Source organism: Netta rufina (assembly GCF_964035555.1).
Source record: "Netta rufina genome assembly, chromosome: 1".
In the NCBI taxonomy this organism is placed as follows: Eukaryota; Metazoa; Chordata; class Aves; order Anseriformes; family Anatidae; genus Netta; species Netta rufina.
The window spans coordinates 55,206,645-55,227,041 of record NC_140123.1 but is presented as its reverse complement, the minus strand read 5'-3'; the positions used below and the strand labels follow the sequence as shown (position 1 = coordinate 55,227,041).

The 20,397-nt window shown below is 43.4% G+C and overlaps 1 protein-coding gene and 1 long non-coding RNA gene across 10 annotated transcripts in view; both read right to left on the bottom strand.

Annotated features, from left to right (window-relative positions):
- The window catches only part of FARP1 (FERM, ARH/RhoGEF and pleckstrin domain protein 1), a 195,022-nt gene that overhangs the window by 135,989 nt on the left and 38,636 nt on the right, over positions 1-20,397 (bottom strand). Inside the window, exon 1 of one of the 9 annotated variants that reach the window (XM_084298531.1) lies at positions 3,155-3,223. The exons of the other annotated variants lie outside the window; for them this stretch is intronic. Coding sequence (XP_084154657.1) covers positions 3,155-3,208 — 54 coding nt within the window. The 5' untranslated portion in view covers positions 3,209-3,223. Of the gene's footprint in view, positions 1-3,154; positions 3,224-20,397 lie in introns of those variants that run through there. 9 annotated transcript variants of the gene reach the window in all.
- Positions 3,507-9,849, bottom strand: LOC311216943. The gene is made up of 3 exons (XR_014618988.1): positions 9,781-9,849; positions 9,127-9,270; positions 3,507-4,238 (listed from the first exon to the last, which is right to left on the bottom strand). It is a non-coding gene; the product is annotated as an uncharacterized lncRNA (long non-coding RNA).

Genomic DNA, 20,397 nt, shown 5'->3' with positions numbered 1-20,397 from the left:
GGGATTACACAAATATTCCTCATGCATACATTAGTCACCAGATAAAAAGCTTTTGTAAAATCAATATACAGGAAGAGAAACCAAGAGAACGCTTTCTAAAACAGATATTTTCCCAATCCTCTAGCTATGCACGCCCTTATTACTGAAAATGCTGATCTGCATGTATTTAAATTCACTGCCTGCGTCGCCCTTTGCAAACAAACTCTGCAGTTATTTACTAACACTTCAGAAAGTTTTGATTCTAGGCATTTTGTCATCTTGAGAAAGGCAGGCTGTGTTTAAAGCCTGCTGCTAACAGCAATACATCATAAATAAATAGTGAATTCCAGTGGAAGTCCTCAAGAGGAAAGCAAGACTGGTTTCAATGCAACCTCTGGAAAAAAAAAGAGCCCGGTGTATCATCCAAAATCCCTGCTTAGGGATTTCTAACAGCGCTCAGTGTTAAAAAGCACATCAGCAAGGCCCAACCAAAGGCTATTTCTTGGACACTACTTCTTGTGGCAGAGAGACAGAGGTTTCAGGAGGCATAACAGCCCAATCCATGTCGCCACAGTTGCTGCTTGGTTTCCACGCTCCTCCAAGACCGACTGAATGTCATCACAGCCAACACCATGGGCACTGGGGTTAATGTGATACTGAAGAATTTACCAGCGGAGTTTTTATTTGCCTTTACAGTACTCAGCCTCTCCATTTCTCGCTATTAAATTCTCTCAAACCGCATGAAAACAAGGACTGAGATAAAAAGCCCTTCCATTTTTCGCTTTGATTAATCTTCGGTTTCAGTGAAATGGAGTAGAGGTGATAATCATTACAGATACAAGTTGCATGTTAAGCTAGCTTCCTCCTAAAAGGAGCAATCCCGAAGAAAATCAATCAGATAGTTTAAGTGCTTAATATCTAACAGGAGTAAAAATAAATCTTTTTGCTCTCTCTGCTCGCTGTAAAATGCAGCTCAAGACTAAGCCCATTTCTTCCTTGAGCCAGCAATTTTGAATATTCATGGGAGAAGAAAGACAGATAAAAAGCACAGCCCTGCTGAGTATGAATTTGCAGCTTAGTAACAGACCTTGCAGGTTACCTTCCAAATTCTCTTCTCTCTTTCAAAAGAGGTCATCTAAGAAGTTGCCTGGATATTTTGTGACTTTTTATTGTTGGCGAGATTGGACACCACAGGACAAAAAATCCCCACACGTTATTAGATTTTCATCTGCAGTGAAATTTTAAAATGCGTCAGGTCTGGAAATCGTAAATAGCGTGCCTTCCTTAGCATACTCGGGTTATTATACGTTGTATAATTATATTCCTTGATCCTTGTCATGCCTGAAATCATAGACATAAAGTGGAGAAATGCAAGCTGCGTTTCCAATGCTGTATTTCCCAACTGCATTTACTGAGTTTTCCCATCCTCCGGTTGCATTCTGCTAGCTTTTCACATAGAATTGATAATAAAAGACGTAACCACAACCACCTGGTTACATATTCAAATTAATTCAATCCAGATATAAATAGTCTCAACATAAAAACACGGGTCCACAAACTGCTGAGAATTCAGCATCTTAGCTCGCTGCTGGGATTAATTTCTTTTCAACAGACGGGTTGTCTGGAGAATACCCGTAATGCAGTAAATGAAAACATGTGTGTTACTGCCAGCAGTGAGAATTCATGACATTGTAACTGAGAGATAGTCCAAAAACAGAAACGTGGTGGGAAACCAATGGCTTGGCAGTCACTGGAACGGGGAACGAGGACGATAAAGCTAAAGATTCCTGTTTAAGGCCCTGTTTTCCTCTCGCTCGAAATCAACGTGGTTTCATCTGGAGCTTAATCTGTGGGATATTTCCAGATAGAAAAGCCTCAAGACCAGAAGATCCAGATTTTTGCCCAGCTGCAAAAAATGGGCCACGTCTGAATTACAGGGAAAAAAAAGACTCACCAGTCCCCTTAGTATACAGAAAAAGTATACACCTCGGTGGTTACAACACAAATATTTGTGTGCATTTTTTAAAACCACAGAAGCAGCCTGAGTATTTGATATCACCCTGTTCCACAGATGTCTCAAAATGATTGTATCAGAATTTTCTTCATACTTTTAATGGCAAACTACTCAGGTAGAAGGATACAGCACGCTTCAGGAACATTTAACTCTGAATAACTTGCCTGACAGAAGTTGACAACAGCTGCTAACTGTATCAAATTAGAGAGATAATTTGTCTTGTGATTGCAGTTTTGGTTCCCTTCCTTTGCAGGGCACGTAAGCACGCTCTTCGTTTCGTAAGTCTGTGCATGCACATTTTTGACAGTCGCAGCGCACCTGCCATTCAAGAATTTTCATCTGTAAATGCCATCAGGTACCAAAGTGGAGCAGAAGAATCCGACTACAGACTGAGAATGCAAAACAGCACATCGGCCGCTGATGCCAGCTATATTTCTGCTTGCATTCAGAACAGCAACTACCGACTGTTTTAGTAGTTCAAGGTTAATAGGTCAGTAATAATCAATGCAGTTAGCAACCCGGCATTTCTGACTTACTAAAACCATTACTGAGAGTGTTTGCAACAAAAAAATCTTTGAGCTGGGCAACTTCGGGTTCTTGGGATAGGATTTCTGTAGTGAAGAGGCACTTACATTCCTGCATAGCACTTTGTTCTTGCTAGCTGGGAAAAAGAGAAAGAAGCAAAAAAGCAGCATTGAAGGCACATTAAACAGAGTGGGTCTGAGTAAATGTTGTGAGTTTATTGAATAAAAGCATCCCAAACAAAGGGCACATGAGATAAACCCACGCTTAGTATGGATCTAGGGGGCAAAGTACTACCTGAGCCTAAATATGTATTTGTCAGATGGTTTTGCAGATTACGAAGCTCATCCCATGGGATTACAGTAGTGCTTCCAGATATCTTCAACTGTTAGAAATGAATGTAAACGCTTAAGCTTTTGCAAGGAACTGTGCTGAAATATCCATAATTTCTCATATTAAAGGAAATGGTTATTTTGTGATTACTGTACTGAGCTGAGCCCCAAGGAGCTACTAATAAAAAAAACCCGGTATAAAAATCTGTCACCATTTCAAATCATATCCATCAGTTTCTTTTCTTTTGCAAAGGGTGAACGCAAGTAATGAGAGAACAATTCCCTCTTCCCTGTATGGATTACAAACCTGAGAATTAAGCAGGAACTTTCTATCCCCATCCACAGCTGCTGTGTCTAGCATCACAAGCCAGCGTAGTTCAGGAGTTTTACGGTATGCTTCACTGCGAACTCAAAATGCAAATAACCATTTTCAACGCTCACACTTAAGTGTTGAAAAGCATTTTGTAAAAGTGATGTTTTATAACAGCATGAACAGTGAAAGCTGTGGCTCTTCAGCCATCTTCCAAGCAGTTTAAAAATGCAAAATCTCACGACAGTGTAAGTCCAATGACTTACACTGAGTCCTGTAACAAAATCTCCTTTCCTGGTCTGCTTTTGCTGTTGTGTTTTTTCTGCTTAATTGTTTGCTTGTTTTTGTAATGCCACATTCTCAAAAAAAAGATCACTGCTCAGAAATAAAAGCTGAAGGACACCAATAGGTGTGCAAGTCCATGAAGATTTCTGGTGGTAATTCTGCTTTGTTTCAAACACTGCGTGGCATTCAGCCACTTAGCTCTTCACAGGAGCTGGCTCAAGCGTCAAAGGTTCCTATCCAGCTGACGACAGCTACCTTTGAAGCCTTCCTGCTAAAAGATCCCGGTCTCCCAATTTACCTGTATCGTTATGTTCCACACGCAGCAGGAGCTCAAATGCAGTTTCATCTCTTAGCTCTCGGCTCGTAGGAGCGGGTTGTCAGCTCCTGAGAATTCACAGGCTGAGTAATAAAAGTAACCTCATGCATTCAGTGAGATTTCCTTTCCAGCACAACAGCCCCCGTGCCATGAAGTGCTGGTGCACACATGGGGCCCTGCAGAGCAATTGTTGCTACAGCCATCAATGATCTGGAAATTTGTAAATTCCTAAAAGCGTGCGGCTCCATCTCTCTGGAAGGAGCACATCATCACTACAGGAATCTTAAAACATACGAATACCTCTCTTGCAAAGCTCCTCCTCTAGGAATACTGCCTCTCCTCGTATTTCCATACATCTAACAGCAGGTTTTCCATTGACAGAACATTCACTTGGATTGCACGAAAAAGCCTGGGAGATGGTATAGGACAGCAGCTACACCCCCAGAGTAGGTCAGCTGTGTGAAGTCAGCCTTAGCTACACTGGATGAAAGAAAATGGATAAATGGATGTAATTAAATTAGAAAATGTTACATAAAGCAATTTTGCCACAGCTTTAAAGCAGAAGCATTGCCATTGCCAAGGATGCCATTCATAATGTTATTTTGCTTGTTAGCAATGTCTATAAATACCTGAATGGAGGGTGCAGTGAGGATGGAGCCAGGCTCTTTTTGGTGGTGCCTGGTCCTGGGACAAGAGGCAGGGGGCACAAACTGGCCCCCAGGAGGCTCCCCCTGAGCCCCAGGCAGCACTGCTGTGCTGTGTGGGTGTGGGAGCCCTGGCACAGGCTGCCCTGAGAGGCTGTGGGGTCTCCTCCTTGGAGACCTTCAGAAGCCACCTGGATATGGTCTGGTGGTCCTGCTGGAGCAGGGGTTGGATGGGATGGCCTCCAGAGGTGCCTTCCAGCCTCAGCCATCCTGTGATCCTGTAGTATTATACACTAGTGTGTACACGGTCTCTCACTCTCTTTAAATGGTGTATTTATATAGCACTACTGTTTGATTGCTATAAAATCTAGCTTTTTTTGCTCAGTGATCCGGAATTTGAAACAGATTACTACACTGCAGGAGAGAAATGAGATATTTTAATAATCACCAGGTTCGTTTTGCCTATTAAATGATTTTTTTAACCCAACTCACAGAGCTAGATTTGTTGTGCATGCCTATAGCAGAGCTAGCTTGCCCTCAGAAACAAGCAACCATTTTAGTTCCTGTACCCAGCGACCAGCGTTCCCTGAGGTTTGTGAATTCCTCCGCTCCCATGCAAAAAAAGGGACAAACCAGACCAAGATTTTCCCTCTGCTCCCGAGCTTTTCCCATGTGGCTAGCAAGAGTTTGAGACAAACTGACAAGGCATTCCTGCTTCGCTTCAAGTAGCTGCCCTGTTGTGAGAAAGTGCTGCTGCACAAAAGAACAGACGGAACCGGGATTCCAGCTTCATTTCCTTTTTCAGCTGGAGACACGAGGAGTCTGACAACACACACGGTTAAAAAAAAAAAACAACAGGAGAAAGATGTTTAAGTGCTCTCAGCGCTTGGATCAGATGTAAAAATAAGCAATTAAAGCTTCTTATTTTCTTCCTCCAAATGACGCCAGAGGTAATTTGTTTTTAATGTCAACCTCTCGCCTTCATCTATGGTTCCTAAATCAATGACAAATTCTTTAAAATGCTATTCTTACCACATATTGCATACAGATCATTCAGTATCAAAACAGCTGGCCAGATTTTGTAATAAAAAAATAAAATAAAATAAAATAAAAACTCTAGCTTTCATGCTTTATTGGAAGAAAAAGTGAAAAAATAGACACAGATTTCTGAAAACTGGATATGGGGTCGATATCCTGCTGGCCAGGACAGCAGGCTCTTCATGGTGTAGTACCTGCTTGTGAGAGAGCTGAACGCAAGTGTTTTGTTTTGAATATCCTCTCTGTTTTCCTACAGCTGGGGTTTCAACCCTTTCTTTGAAGTTAACATGAGATTAGCAGTGCTGTGGATTCTTCCTTCCCCCCTTTTTCACACGTACACGGCTTTGAAGCCTCAAGCACTTGCGAGTCTGAAAACAAGGGCCGAAATTCCTTCAACTTGCTAAGAGAAACCTGAGCTGTATTCTTTGCCTCCTTCCTAAGCAACTGAGAAAGCACCATAAATCCCCAGCCCGCCTCTCAACCTTTGCCCAGGGAGCTCTACCAGGAGCTGCAGCAGGTCTGCGAGCTGCAAAATGAATCTGCCAGCAAAGACGACACGGCGTGCTTGACACGGTCAGTCACTTTCAGCATCTCAGCGAGTAGCCACGTTGAGGTATTTCCACATTTTTAAGTGCTTCCATCGTGGCTGTGCTTGCTCCTAATTAAGGGCAAGGAAAAGCAGACTTCAGATGGACGCAGAAAAGGCTCCCCCACCTCTGTACGTATAAATATGTTCTGCTATTTTGAGGCAGGTTGGTTATTTGCATCTACCGCTGTCAGATGATCTTTAATCTTGTCAAGCAGACGAACAGCAGCTAAGGTGGCGCTAAAAACAGCACCAGTTACACCAACCTGTAATCTCAAACCAGTGCGGTAACCGGGTCATGCAGGGGTCAGAAATAATATTTTAATTAACACGTTTGATTCCCTGTCAGTGAGCAGACAGGTATCAGAGCTTACTTCAAGTCTGCTTGCCAGCTTGGAAAGGGAGAGTAAACTGAGAGCAGCATTCAAGTGTGTTGTTTGCTGTTTGTTTGTTTTTTTCCTTTTTTATTCCCAACTCTTCCCAATAAATCAATAAAAAAAAATAGGGAAAGCAATTCACAGCAGCATTTCCTGCCTTTTGAAAGATCAACACAGACCACACAGATATTTAGTCGTCTTCATAACTGGAGACCTGGGTTTTGGGCATGGAGGTTCGGTATGACGATGTATGCAAGTAACTGTATGGTGACTGAGCACTGCAACAGTTTGCCCGGATTAGTTGGGTTGGGTTTTAAGGCTTGGGTTTGCCTTGAAGGCTTGGGGTTGCCTTTTGAGGCACCTGGATGTAGCCCTGGGTGACCTGCTCCAGGTGGCCCTGCCTGAGCAGCAGGGTGTGACAAGATGACCTCCAGAGGATCCTTCCAACCTCAGCTATTCTGGGGTTCTGTAATTATCTGAACACATGATAACTGAAATGGTTGAAACTCCATGACGTGTTTCAAACACCTCTGGAGTACCCAAAACTCCATCATCAAAAGTCCATAGAGGCCTTAGCACTTATCTTTAATATCATCTTTATCTTCAGGACTTGTGATAAACGTGGGAGAAGGTCTGTTCCAAAACACAGCAGAGCTCACTGAACGGCATCTCCAAACACAGAACCCAGATCTGGTTTGTCTTCTGGGTCTAAGCCAGCAAGGTTTCTTCGTTACGTTACTGAAAACTTCTCCTGGACTGCCAACTTCACTGCTCATCGAGGAGCTTCGCTTATCAGTCAACGGAGCAACCACACAGCGGAGAAAAAATCCCTTAAAGCTGTTTTCACCTGCTTGCTGTTTCGAAACAGATGATGGACTGGATGGTATCTCATGTTGCTTCAAAATTTGGCATCGCGAAAGGGTGAACACTGTTCTAGCACTCCTTCGCCGGGCTTGCCCATTATCATGTGGATTTCTTTCTTCTCAATTATCGTTCTTGGTAGTCCACGCTGACATCTGGGCTTGAAGTATGCTCACCAGGGGAAGGAGGGATAGTAAAAGGGTATCCAAACTCTAGATCCCGTAGAAATGTCACGGCACCATTTTACAGAGCCAGACACCACCACGCTGCGTGCTGTCTCAAGCAAGGCAAATACTGGCATGGTTATTTGACTCACAACCTTTCAGCAAGCAGATTCTTACGCTATCCCAAAGCAGGGAGGCTTTTGGGGCGGTAATTACCCGTATTAAAGCCAGCCCTTCACCACCTTCCAGCTGGTGGCCTGGGCAGACTTGAAAAGCGTGCTTTCTCCTCTATTTTTCTGGTTAAGGGCCCACCTAGTTAAAATACTGCAGGAGTCTGCGCCTTCCCTCTCGCCCTGCAAGCTCGGCAGGCGCCCTGCCAGCTCCTCCTTTTCGGCTGCGAGGGAGAATAAGCACATCCTGCTGCAGCAGCCAGCTGGCTACCTTCTCCTGTCAGGGCCTTAATATACTTCCATAAAGCATTCAGCTGTTGCTGGATGCGAGACAGAGTGCTCCACAGTGCCTTCCTCCAACAGTCCTCTTTCTTTCCTAGCGCAGACCAAAGGGATGAAAGAACCATACGCAAAGGAGCAGGCACGAGGATACCAACACAGCCTTCATTCTCCGGGCAATCAGAAGTCACTTAATTCATCTTAACCTTCAAGCTCAACATTTTCTGTTCGGGACAAAGGCTCACGTGACAGAAGTTCATGCGAACTTGAGAAACTTTCATGCTACTTACAAACTTTTATTGACTCCCCTCAAACTTAGCTCCAGCTTGGCTCAATAAAAGCTTTCTTGTACCGAAGAGGAAAATGTTTCCACTCTCTTCAAATGAGCGCAAGAAAACCCAAACATTTCCAATTTTGTTTTAAATGTGAACATTCCCTTTCCATGTCTCTAGCTCAAACACTGCATCACTGAGAAACTGAAAATGAAAGAACAGAAGAATAAGCAGGACTGGCCTCACCAATGCTTTCTTGATCTTTTCCATGAATCACAAATCCAGTCAGGACTGGAATTCCTGTTGCCAAATCAGCAAGAAACTTATCTTTCTGGTAATTTGGTCATCTCAACCAGATGCTGGGAAACTCGCTCCAGCTGCTCTTGCCTCTCTTCTGTGCCCGTCTGGAGAAGGCAGCCTGTCCCGCAGGAGCCAGGCAGCCCTCTCCTTCCCAAGGGTCAGTGCTCACTGCAAGCAACACAGCACCACACACATGGCAGCTCTTTCCAGGGCAGCTGGCAGGAGGTTGAAGCAGGAGCAAGAGTCTAGAAAACAAAAAACTGAACCCCAAAATGGGCAAAAGGGGCTCAGAGAGACTTGGTTATTTTAGGTATTGTTACTGAATTTATTTTCCTCACTCCTGTCTCCTTTAAAAGATTTCAATAACATGCTGAAAACAAATTGCAAAGATCTTTCTTCTGATATCTACAATGAACCCACCAAAACTAAAAGCAGCCAACCACTCGCTTTCTGCCAGCACACAGAGCAGGGACAGAAGGGCACAGAAAGTTTTGCTATGGCTGCACATTCAACTTTATAGCTGTATAAACAACTGTGCCTTAGCAGTATCTTAGCTACAGCTCTTAGCTCCAATTAATCATATTAACGTAGCAGACTTGCAATTTGCAGTAATTTTTAAGAGCCACATCATTAACTCTCTGCTATGCGTAAGCATCTGACGGGAGGCAATTAAACACCGAGGAGGGAGGGATCCTGTCTCCAGCTCTGCCACTGACTCTGCTGCACAGTCACTGCTGGTTCGGAGAGCTGCTGCTTTATGTGACTGTGTCGTGCTGCGATGTTTAAGGCACGAATGCATCAGACCACCAGCGCGTCGAGTACTGGAAAAAAAAAAAGTAATAAATCTGGAAAGTTACGCTTGTGTACAAGTCCAGCACAGTTCTCCCTCCTCTTAATTTTGTTTCTTGTACATTTGCATCTTCAAAATGTACAAAATATACTTTCCCAGCTCTCCCCCCCGTTCTTCCATCACACTTTTGCATGCAGTCACCAAAGCAGATCTGGCCTGCCATTATCAGACCCATCTCCTTCACCCAGTGCTTTGCCATCTTGGACAACTCTCACTGTAACAGCCTAAAACACGTCTGGAGATCCACGTCTGGACTTCACATGCTAGAGCTGTGGTTTTCAGCCTCTGGCATCCACCACCTAAGGACCCAGCACACCGAAGCCCGTTTCCAGAAGTTCATTGATACAACATCACCTTCCACACGTGTGACCTTTCCAAAGGAAGTTGCAGCACCACTGCACAGCCTTTCAGGGCCTTCAAGCGTCCCCAGAGGAAAACAAAAGGTAATTGGTAACTTCTATCATTCTACGATTCTGCTCACCTGGTTAATCTCAATGCGAGGATCTGATGGCCAAAAAGGAATTGAATTACCTCTGAGTGGAGCTAAGATGTCTGTGGGAAAAGGGTGTAAGTTATTCATCTGCTGGAATAATTATAATTCACAGACAAATTAGCCAGGCATGCCCAAAATGAGCATCTCTTGTTAAAATAATTTTCTCATTTGAAATGAAAAATGTAAATGTTAACACGTAAGCCATCAACGGATGCAAAAGCATTAGATTGTGTTAAGTAATTTAATCCTTTTGTGCTACTTTAGTGTCAGGCTGACAAGCTCCATTTCATCCAAAATTTCAGTTTTTGAGTAATGAAGAGGCAGTGGCCAGTGAATTATTGAACTTCTTAGCTGCAGGAGGTAACTTGCAGTTTAACTCTCAGTAAAATATTACCATGATGGCTGAAACTCAAGTTCTTTTTTTTCTTCCCCTACAACATCCTACAAAATTCCCATTTTCAGCATGACACCACATTTCTGTTTGAAACCCTGCTGTATCTGCACAGGAAACAAATCACTTCAGCGAAACTAGGGCCAGCAGTGTTAACTGACCCCTCAAAGGATTGTTCCCCCAGCCCAGGAAAATGCTGAACTGTTTCCTCCCTAACCTTTAGCCACTTCTCCTGGCTAAGCTCTGTAGACGTGATCTTCCCTGTAACGAAACGTAGGCAGCACAGGTCTGAAACGCTCTGCAGAGAAGCGACCTTTCCACTGAAAGGCATATACCTCTTCAGAGTTGTTTATTTCGAGGAACAGATACAAAAAGAAATAACAGTGGCTAGACTCAGCTTGTGTTACATGAAGCAACAAGGTCACCCTCTCCTGATTCTGTTTCTCTAAAAGCAATCCCGCTTGATTTGATACACGAAGTCTGAAAACCTAGCTGTGGAATCCAGAAGGATTTCACAAGATTTTCAGGCGGTTTTTCTTGTTGACTTTTTAAAAGCAGCTGCACATATGAAGTCTCCCCTGATTCACAAAGCCTGCAGCTTGATGTTTCTACCTTGCTCTTCTTCAGACTGCCAAAACGATGAAGTTGAATACGTGGTGACACAACCAGCCTCTTTCCTTGAGTTTCCTTGAGTTCTTTTTCTTGAATTTTGTTTTTAGAAGCTTCCCTGGTCTTTGAAAGCACGCAGACACAAAGTAATTATTTGTCAAGAAGTAAAAAAATTAAAAAGAAAACCTGAAGGGTTTGGTGAACTCTAAACCAGAAGCAAGCTTATGACACATCTCATTTATACGATGAGCACTGCCTCATGGGAAGGGTTCGATGAGCTCTAGAAAAGAAGCAAGCTTATGAATTCTTGTTTAGAAAATGAACCTTATCTCATTTCTTTTATAGCCTTACATGCAAGTTTGCCACACAGAAACCCAAAGCTTTCTACCTCTGGGTGGCCAGTCGCAGAGTTAACAGTGATGCATCTTCAACTGTGAAGTCTGAACTTCAATTAAGTCCATCAAAGAAAAATAAAATGCTACAACACTCCTGAATCCTTCCATCTAGTGTTTCTGAGATGTTGTTGTATGGACCTTCAACAACCTGCTCACAGCTCTCCCTGCCTTCAGCTAAAGGGTTGGACCTTCCTCCAGAGGCCTGTCCTAACCTGGACGCTCTGAATGAGCATTCAGGGGCTTCAGGGAAAAGTATTTTCTTTTGCCAGTAACCAGGGTTTGTTCCTAGGTGCAAAGCTGTTTCTGAACTCCTCTGGAACGTCCAGGAGCAGACAGCACTGAGCTAGTTTTATTTCAGGTTGCAGCAAGAATCAGTGTGAATTTGATGCTAGGATTCACTGGGAAACCACTTGACAAGGTTCTTCTACAGCCCTGTAAGAAGACTTTTTATCTCAGGCTTCACAAATCGTTTTCTTTCACGTACATTTTACATGCATTTCCTTGCTTAATTCTGCTAAATCCCTTTTATTTCCATTCTGTTCCTCAAAATAGTGGTATCTGAAACTAATTCCAACAGGCAACACTCCCTGAGGAGCCCCTGGACCCTATAATCTCATAAACTAACCTAACTATTTCCAGATACTCCTGTCCACCCAAGACAACATACAGTGGCTGACATTTATCCATGTCAGTAATCAGGAAGGGAAGGTCTTCCACTAACTCAGTTATTCCAGATCCGGTATTAACTGATCTGTTAAAATGCACCGCTTGTGGAAGACCAGAAAGAGATCCCTGCAATGAAGAGATACACAGTTTGTCCATCTAGAAAAATACAAACAAAGCAATGCATGTTTCTACCTTCTAAGAAAAGACAAAACTAAAAAGATGAGATGAGATGGGGGTTAGACGACAGAAGGGAATAAAACTAAGCATCGTAACAGCTATGCAATGAGGCACTGAAATGTGAAAAGTCCTTTCAGAACAAAGATGTCCCCCTTTATGCATGAAGAGCAAGCTTCTGAATACCATGCAACACCTACACACAAATACCATCACCTAAATGGAGATTATTGCAGATAAATTCAGTGAGAACCATACACAGATATTGTGGGATGAGAACTGGGCCTACAAATACAAAAGCAAGGGAAACTGAAGACAAAAAGAAGAAAGGCCTCCAGGATCAATTGGAAAACCAGGTGACAAGGTAACAGCGAAAGAAGCGAGGAGAAAACCTGCCTGCTGCTGTGCACTGCAGGAATATTTGCATCTGCCAACAGGCCATCAGAAAGCAAACTGGCACCAAGTCATAACTCACCATTTGCTATTTATATTCTGGCAGCATTATGTTTGTGCAATTTCCATCCGTCAAAGCCTCCTTTTTGGGGGTGGGGATAAGAAAGGGAGATATTGTAATCTACTTCTGCTATTGCTGTTTGTATTTGCTGAGTTATCTCGTGCTTGATGTGTGCCTCATGCATCACTTTTCATTCAAAAATTGACGTATTTATCCAAGAGCAATTTTAACACACTAGCCTTATTCAAAGAGGTACAAAGACTTTGGCAGCCACTTCCAGCTGTGCATTTTATGTGATTTATGCATTGTCACGTAAAAGGCAACGTTTAATTGTGTGTGTGTACTGTAATCACAGCCCTGTCAGGGCACCCCGCTGGAGCAACGGAGACAAGCTTAGAGGTACTGCTAAGTCCTCTGAAGGCTTTTAAACCTGGGAGCTGGTGGAGCCCCTCTACAGATCTCCCCGATACAACAACAGAGAGATAATGCTTTAACGATTTCATCCTCATGTAATGAGGATGAAAAAGAATGAAGGTGGTTGAAAACCTACAAGGAGATATGCCCAGGACTCCAAAATCTTTCTGCTATCTCCTGTTAGTCTGCAGAGTATCAATAGCAAGAAATTCAACCAGCAGTTGCAAAGGAGCTGCGGAGAGACAAAGAGGACAAGGAGGATAAGCTGTAAAAGGTGTGTTTTAGTGTCCAGCAAGGAAGCACGAACATGCAAACCGATATGAAGTCACATTCTTATGTATTATAATGGTCAGAGCTCCTTGTTCTCTCTTCCACTTCTGCAGCTTTGTACTTCTGCAGCAGCTTCACTCAAATCTGAAGCGCTGCTAATACGCTCTGTTGTACTTACCCTGTCACCTACCTGATCGTGTAGCAAGCTGGTTGTTCCAGCTAAGCAGGGGAAATCAAAGCTTTTTCTGCAGGGCTAACCCCATGAGCTGCCTTGCCACAGGGCCAGAGAAGCATCCCTGCCAGGGCAGCAGGGGGGCTGCCAGTGCCACCTCCTCCAGCGGCTGCTAAGGCTGTGGCTCCATCAGCTCCATCACCCCAGAGAAGCAGGCAGGAAGAGAGGGCTTGTGGCAGATTTGAGGTTTAGGGAAAGAAAAAGCACAGATGACGACCCCCGATGAACATACCGAGATGAATCCCAATGCAAAAAGCAAATCCCAAGCTAAAAGGCAAAGCAAGACTGGATGCAGAGCGAGGAACCAACAGCAGACAAATAAACCTGGAGAGAGGCACTTCAACAGCTTGTGGTATCAGCAGGCAAAAATTGTTAACACACGGCCATATTCGACAGACAATGCACTGGAAGGGAAATGAATGGGCAATTTATACAATTTTGCCATTCTTTTATCCTGTACTGCTTAAGCCTTTGTTTACAGGGATAGCTTGCCATTCTCTTCAAAATAATGGAAGAAAGCAACTGCAAAAGGAGTCCGTGATAAAGGTTCCTCCATCTCTCAAGCAGATGAGAGAGTACGTTACAGGGAAATATGCTTTTACCTGAAATTTCAGTTCCTGAAATTCAGAGTGCTCTGAATGGCCATTCATCACGCTGTGTGATACAATCACATACCAGTGATGCTTCGCATCTGAGCCCAATTTCCCTGATCTCCTGCTCGAGCTTTAGTGCGGGAGCGTAAGCCAGGAGTGCGTAGAAATGCCTGAAGCCTGCCATGAGATTGTGCTCCTGCAAAGCAGCACACTTAGGCTGCAGTTCTTTAGCTGCAGACAACATGCTGTATTTAAACAATCACTCTCCAGGTAGAGGAGGAAGGCAGCTATTTTCTCCCAAACGCTTATCTTGCTCATCTCTTATGCCCCTCCGGAGCATATGGCCAGAAGCAAAGACAACTGCTTAAGGAAAATAACCTCAGCTTGACCACCCTGTGCTGGCAAAGAACAGGCTTAAGTAAATTAATCATGGCATGCGTGTGGACCACAGCACTAATGAGCTGCTCCTCCGAAGCATACTTTCCTTTGCGGCTTCCCTGTAACAATTAGGAGAGAGGAAAGCAGCAGGTTTAATTTGCTCCCCCCAGCATAGCTTGCCAGCTATGGGGTGCAGGGAAGACTCGACTCCCCGCCTCACGTGGATGGGGAGTAAAAGGAAACAAAGGAATTTGAGCAACAAGTTAGGTGCCTGGATGATAGATGAAGACTAAGCCGTGGCCCTGTGCTCCCCTTACAGGGATATACAAGCAGCTCCAGAGAGCAATTAATCTCATCCTAAAATACAAATCCGAGACGGGCATGATGAACAGCCTGCTGAAGGTACCACGTTTGCACCCTTAACTCCAAATGGAAGAGCGACTGGTTGAGCCTGACATCTAGTTTTAAAACCTCTGAAGCCAGAAGAGAGGACTCAGGGGGGAGGAAGGAAGCAGACAACAGGCCAGCTGCCCTCCTTCCTCTGACCCGAGTCAGAACATCCCTCCCATGCTCCTGAAGGAGGAAATGCAACGAATCTCCTCTTCTGTCACATTACCCACTCACCCACAGGCGTGCTCCTGGAGAAGAGGAAGGGTGACGATGATGAGCTGCTCCTGGCACAGCCGCCGCCTCCAAGCCGGGTGGCCCAGGGGAGCCGCCTGCAGCTGGGCTGGGAGCCCACGCTCCCCACGCAGAGCATCGCAGCAGCACCCCACAAACCAGCCCACAGGAACAGATGTGGGCTCTGCTTGGGAACAGATGTGCTGGGGACTGCTCCCGTGCTGCCTCCTGCGCCGGGCTGCCCGCGGCCCTGCGATGGAGCAAACACAGCACGGCCGAACCCGGGGGCAAAGGCATCAGAGAAGCCTTCCCTGACCACCCTGAGGTTAATTCATTCAAGGTAATTATATTCATTTCCCAGTTAACTCCAAACACATCAATCCAGCCTGAAAAGGCGCTGGATCTGCTGGCAATTAGGTTATATTCTCGCTCGTTCTGTCAATCCTACAGAATATTGTAACAAAACAAAAGCAAAACAAAGCAAAAAAAAAACAAAACGAAAAACAACCCAAACCCAGCCGTTTAAACAGCCTGCTGCCTTGGGTTACAGGATTTGGCTTTTGGATCATTTTCTCTCCCGTTTTGAAAAGCACATGAAATTATTAACAGCAGCAGCCAAAACTTCCAGCCTTTCCCCAAGGATGTTCCAATCGCCCGTCAGCGAAAATCAGGGGTTTTGGGTATCTGCTGATACTGGGTATCTGCTAATGTCCTTCTGCTGAGAAAAGTGTAGCTGATCGGTTTCAGAATTACAGAAAAAAAACACATGTTTTTCTTCTTCTAATTTCAGAAGATCCAGCGGGGCTGGTGTGACAATTAGGGAATATTTAAATGCTTGATATTCATTGGAAATGGTCTGACAGGGGTGGCCAAATAATTTCAGGCATGAGAAGAAAAGAAAGTCTCAGGCTGATGAATAACTGACATTTGACCTGCTGTTCATTTCCGAAGCTGGAAAAAAATGCAGTTCGGGTAGCAGTTGAAGCTGGCTAAGAAAGCATAAAACACTGCTTCATGTTTCTGCGCTGCCCTATTGTCTAATGGTCTTTTTTTTCTAAAAAAAAAAAAAAACCAACTGTCTTATTCTCTGAGAAACTTTAATGGCTATAATATGGGTATTGAGGAGAGGGGCAAATAGCTAGGACGAAGCAATTACCGTAGCCCATAAATGTTACAGAAAATAATTTAAGCGTTTCTCAAAGTGCAGATGAAATTTCAGATTTAATAGAAGAGCGCAACGCCTGTGCAAATTTCTAACAGCAAGGATTACGTGTGCTGTGGTAAGCAGAGAGGCTTTTAAATATTAAGCTTTTCCTGGCATACTTACAGTGGCCTGAAGTTGGCAGGGAGTACCCTTAATAGAAGGCATTTTCCCCACAAAGGAAGTAGGAACCTCCATTAGATGGCTGCACAAACAAAACCAACCAAACAGCCCACCCCAGAACATCAGTCTTAAAAAACACAGCCCAGGCAGGATGATGAGGTCCTTTTTTTAATGAAACTTCTGGGCATCAGGCACAGAACTTCCCTGCCAACGCACAGCATCTGAACTTGAGTAGAAGATAAATGCCTGTAGCCCGAGACCATTTGGGCTCTGTTCTCAGATATTCCAGAGACGAGGAAGTCTTTCTCTTCTGAGAGAAAAGCAAATTGAAATGAAATGTTTACAGCTGATGTTTACTAAGGATTATACCCTCGCTCTGCTTTCTATTAAAAGACTCCTGTCGCTTAAGAAACCAGGTGTTAATCCCTCAAAGCGAATGACATTTCCCAACCCTGCATATTTCACAAAGCTTGAACACTTCCAGAGGGAAAGAAGGTTTACACGAGACAGAAAACAGATGTTTAATAAACTGGGCTAATCTGACAGGCAAGCATGTTTTGGTCTTTCCAAAAGACGGCCACAAAAAGGCAGCAACTATTTTCTTCCAGACACAATAAAGATGACTTGGGTTTGTTTCTAATTAAAGAGACCATAGCCTAATTGAAAGAAGAATCCTTACCTCCTGCGTTATACTTTGATCTCAGCTTTGATGCTAATGGGAGAGAAGCAGCTCTGACTTTCCATTTAGTATCAGTAGTCTCATTCCAGTCCAATCAGCATCGTTCACCCCCAGACGCGGATATGATCAGTGACAGGCATCCTGTCAGTCATGGTTAAACCTGGTCTGAGTCAGAGTCATCACAGCAGCCTAACGTGAGAGTCAGCCAAGCCTTTGGCATTACCTGGGAAGGAACAGCACTGACTCTTCCCGCTTAGGAACAGCTTTCGAGCTGATTCTTTCTGTCATTGGAAGAACTATAAAAATAAACATCATATAAATTGCACAGTGCTATAAACATTAAGGGATTATTCCCCCAGAATGATCTCCGGTGAATGCAAGCCATCAGCTCTTTTTCCTGACCGTAGAAACTTACTTTCTTTTTGACTTAAACTGCTTTGAATCTACAGGAGAGACTGGATAAAAACTAACACATGAAATCCATTGGTTTTGCCATGTTTTTATACAATTAACCCCATTCTCTTCCAACTACCTGAAGCTCGTACACTCCAACCTCTCCTGTACAATACACGACTGGCACTGCTGTGTTATCTAAGTCATATGGTTGAAGTGTCAGCCTTTCAAAATGCTCCTGTTTATTATCATTATGTGTACAAATGGGAAGAAATATTCTTCCTCCCTCACATTAGTCATTTTTTGTTAAAGCTGTTGTTCTCTTACCTAGCAGAAAAGGACTGCATTTGCTGGTTCTATCACATAGCCATACCTCAACTGAACGTTAGCTGAAAGAGACTGATCTATTTTGGACCTCTGTGGTCTTCCTGTTCGCGTATCTCACTAATTTTTCAGCAAACGTAGCCAAACTGGAAGTTACACTCGGAAGAAAAAAGCAAGGAACAAAAATCAGTTACACATCTGCATGCAACCCTTCCATGCAGCCAACGCCACGGCCAACAGCTGTGCGTGCTGTTGGTATTACCTCTGAACTTGTGGCCTGATTTTCAGGCACTGACCACCTGTATTCAGCAACGAAATATTCTCTCACCAAAAGACAGAATGTAACAGTTTTCCTGCATACCCTTCCTTTCACAGTACTGTATTTGCAAAGCTTGATGGAAAGGCCTCCACTGAGGGCTTCTGTTTTGCATGTCTCCCACACAAAGTCTCTCCACTCTCTCCATACACTTTACGGGTGTTTTTGACAGCAAATATAATCTACAGACCCATATGAATCTATGTGGACCTCTTCCTTTTAATGCCAGAAGTTGGTCAGAACTTCTCCTTGGTGAAGAAGAAATGATACCAGAGTTACATCCCTTTTAACCAGCCCAAAGAGTGTGGGGGTGGAATGGAAGTAGGGCATCCTTTGCTGCTGCTCTGTTATAGACAGAGCAGACACAGAAATCTCAAAAAAAAAAAAAAAAAAAAAAAAGACAAGACAATAAAAATCTCCCACAGCCTAAGACCTTTTCCCAGTGTTAGCTAATGGGTAGGGCTGAACCTACATCAGAAGTTGTTCTAGGAGTAGCAAGGAAGGAGGACCAAGCAGCTGAATAGTCCCAATTATTTTCTTTCTTTCTCAGAAACGAGGAAGGAGTAGCACCAGTATCTGCTTCTATTTTTGCACAGAGCTCATGAGCAAACAGTAAAGTGATACAACTTACACTTTCTACCATCCTACAAGGTACAGAATGAGCAGCAATAAAAGCACTCAAAGTTTGGCCCGTTTGCTAATGCAGAAAAGAATGTCGAGAAAAAAATCCTAAAGCTGTGAGAAACACAATACCTTCCCAGTTTGCACTTGTATCATATTTTGAAGGGTTTTTTTCGTAATTGTGGCTGCCAGGAGCTAAAGTTTTGGAAAGAGTAGCTTCAGACCCTCAGTCATGCAAAAAGCTTTTACTTCTCCGCTGAAAAGCAAGCCCACAGATGTGCTTAGGCATATATGTTTAACATCTTCTGCCCACGGCCATACTTGCTGCTCCTAAAATATTTTGCTGAAATGGTGTCACTTACTTTCTTCTGTGTATACTGCACCAGCCTGGCTAAAACCAGCACACTTATAAACGGGAACATGGGTTTTCCAACATGCATAAACATCTCAATTTGCACTTATTAAACATTTTTTTTAATTCTGTCAGATTGGCCTAAAAATTTGATGCCTTTTAGAGGAGACCAAGAAATATGAGTATTGTTCCATTTGACTATGCATAACTTGAAGACAAAAGGCTTCAGAAATCTGCTCCAAAACACTTTATTATCAAAAAACACAGCAAATTTCACAAGACTTGATTTTAAAACCAATTGGACTCTCAATGCACCATTTTCGAAGAGTTTTAGGAGCTTTTAGCAGCTTTGAAATGAAAATATTATCTCTGGGATAGTAGAGACGTTTGTACTACACCTGATAAGCAGCACAAGTTTCATCAGAATCTGGTATTTTAAACTAGAATTGAAATTTTGGACAGTGATTCATACCCAAAGACTGTTAATTTTATTCTGTTCACTGTAGATACTTGATAGGCTTTCTGAAGGGCACAAAACCATGATGAGTTGCTACGTAGATACCTATTTCAACTTCATGACAATTCAGTTTACAAACACCAATCTAGAGAACTTTCTTCCTGCTTCAAGAAATCCTGGGACTGCACACACATTTCTAGTCAGGTCACAAACAGCAGCAGAGAGCAAACCAAAAAGCATGTGTGTGCACCCAAAACAAACAGAAAAACACGTTGTGAACAAGTGAAAATTATTTTTTATGTGCATTTTCATAATCATTTCAGCTTGAACACTGGGATAATATTTTACCAGTTGCCATAAGCAATTCGATACAGTACTACACAGTGAGTGAGATCAACATATCTCACTGGTTACCCCCCATTTCACAGAAGGGAAAATTGAGCCACTGAAGGCATGGAAGTTACCACGGTGACATAAAATGCATGTAACAAAGGATGAAATTCGAACTCAGGTTTCCGGTTTCCTATTCAAGGAACCTCAAGAAGTTTGAAAAATATACATTCCAGCACCCTTTCATAACAGTAACAGTGTTCAACAACCTCACGTGTTAATCACCTACGTGTGGCACATTAAAATTACTGACGGCTAGATAGAATAAAACATCATTGTTCTGTGTATCAAAACTCGTTCAAACTAATTCTTCTGATCACACACACACACACAAGCAGGAGTAACCGTTTGCTTACTTGGCAAGTGCAAACCTAGATTAATATCAGTGTGCACTGGTTGTACAGAGAAACTTTAGATGGGATTGCTTTGATTCTTCCCTTGCACTCAGTGCATGTGTGAGCACTTGGTGTCTTTAAGAGTGATCAACTGGTGAAAACTTTGATGATTTCAAGTTATCACTGTAAGGACCTGCCAGAGGGAGGAAAAATCATC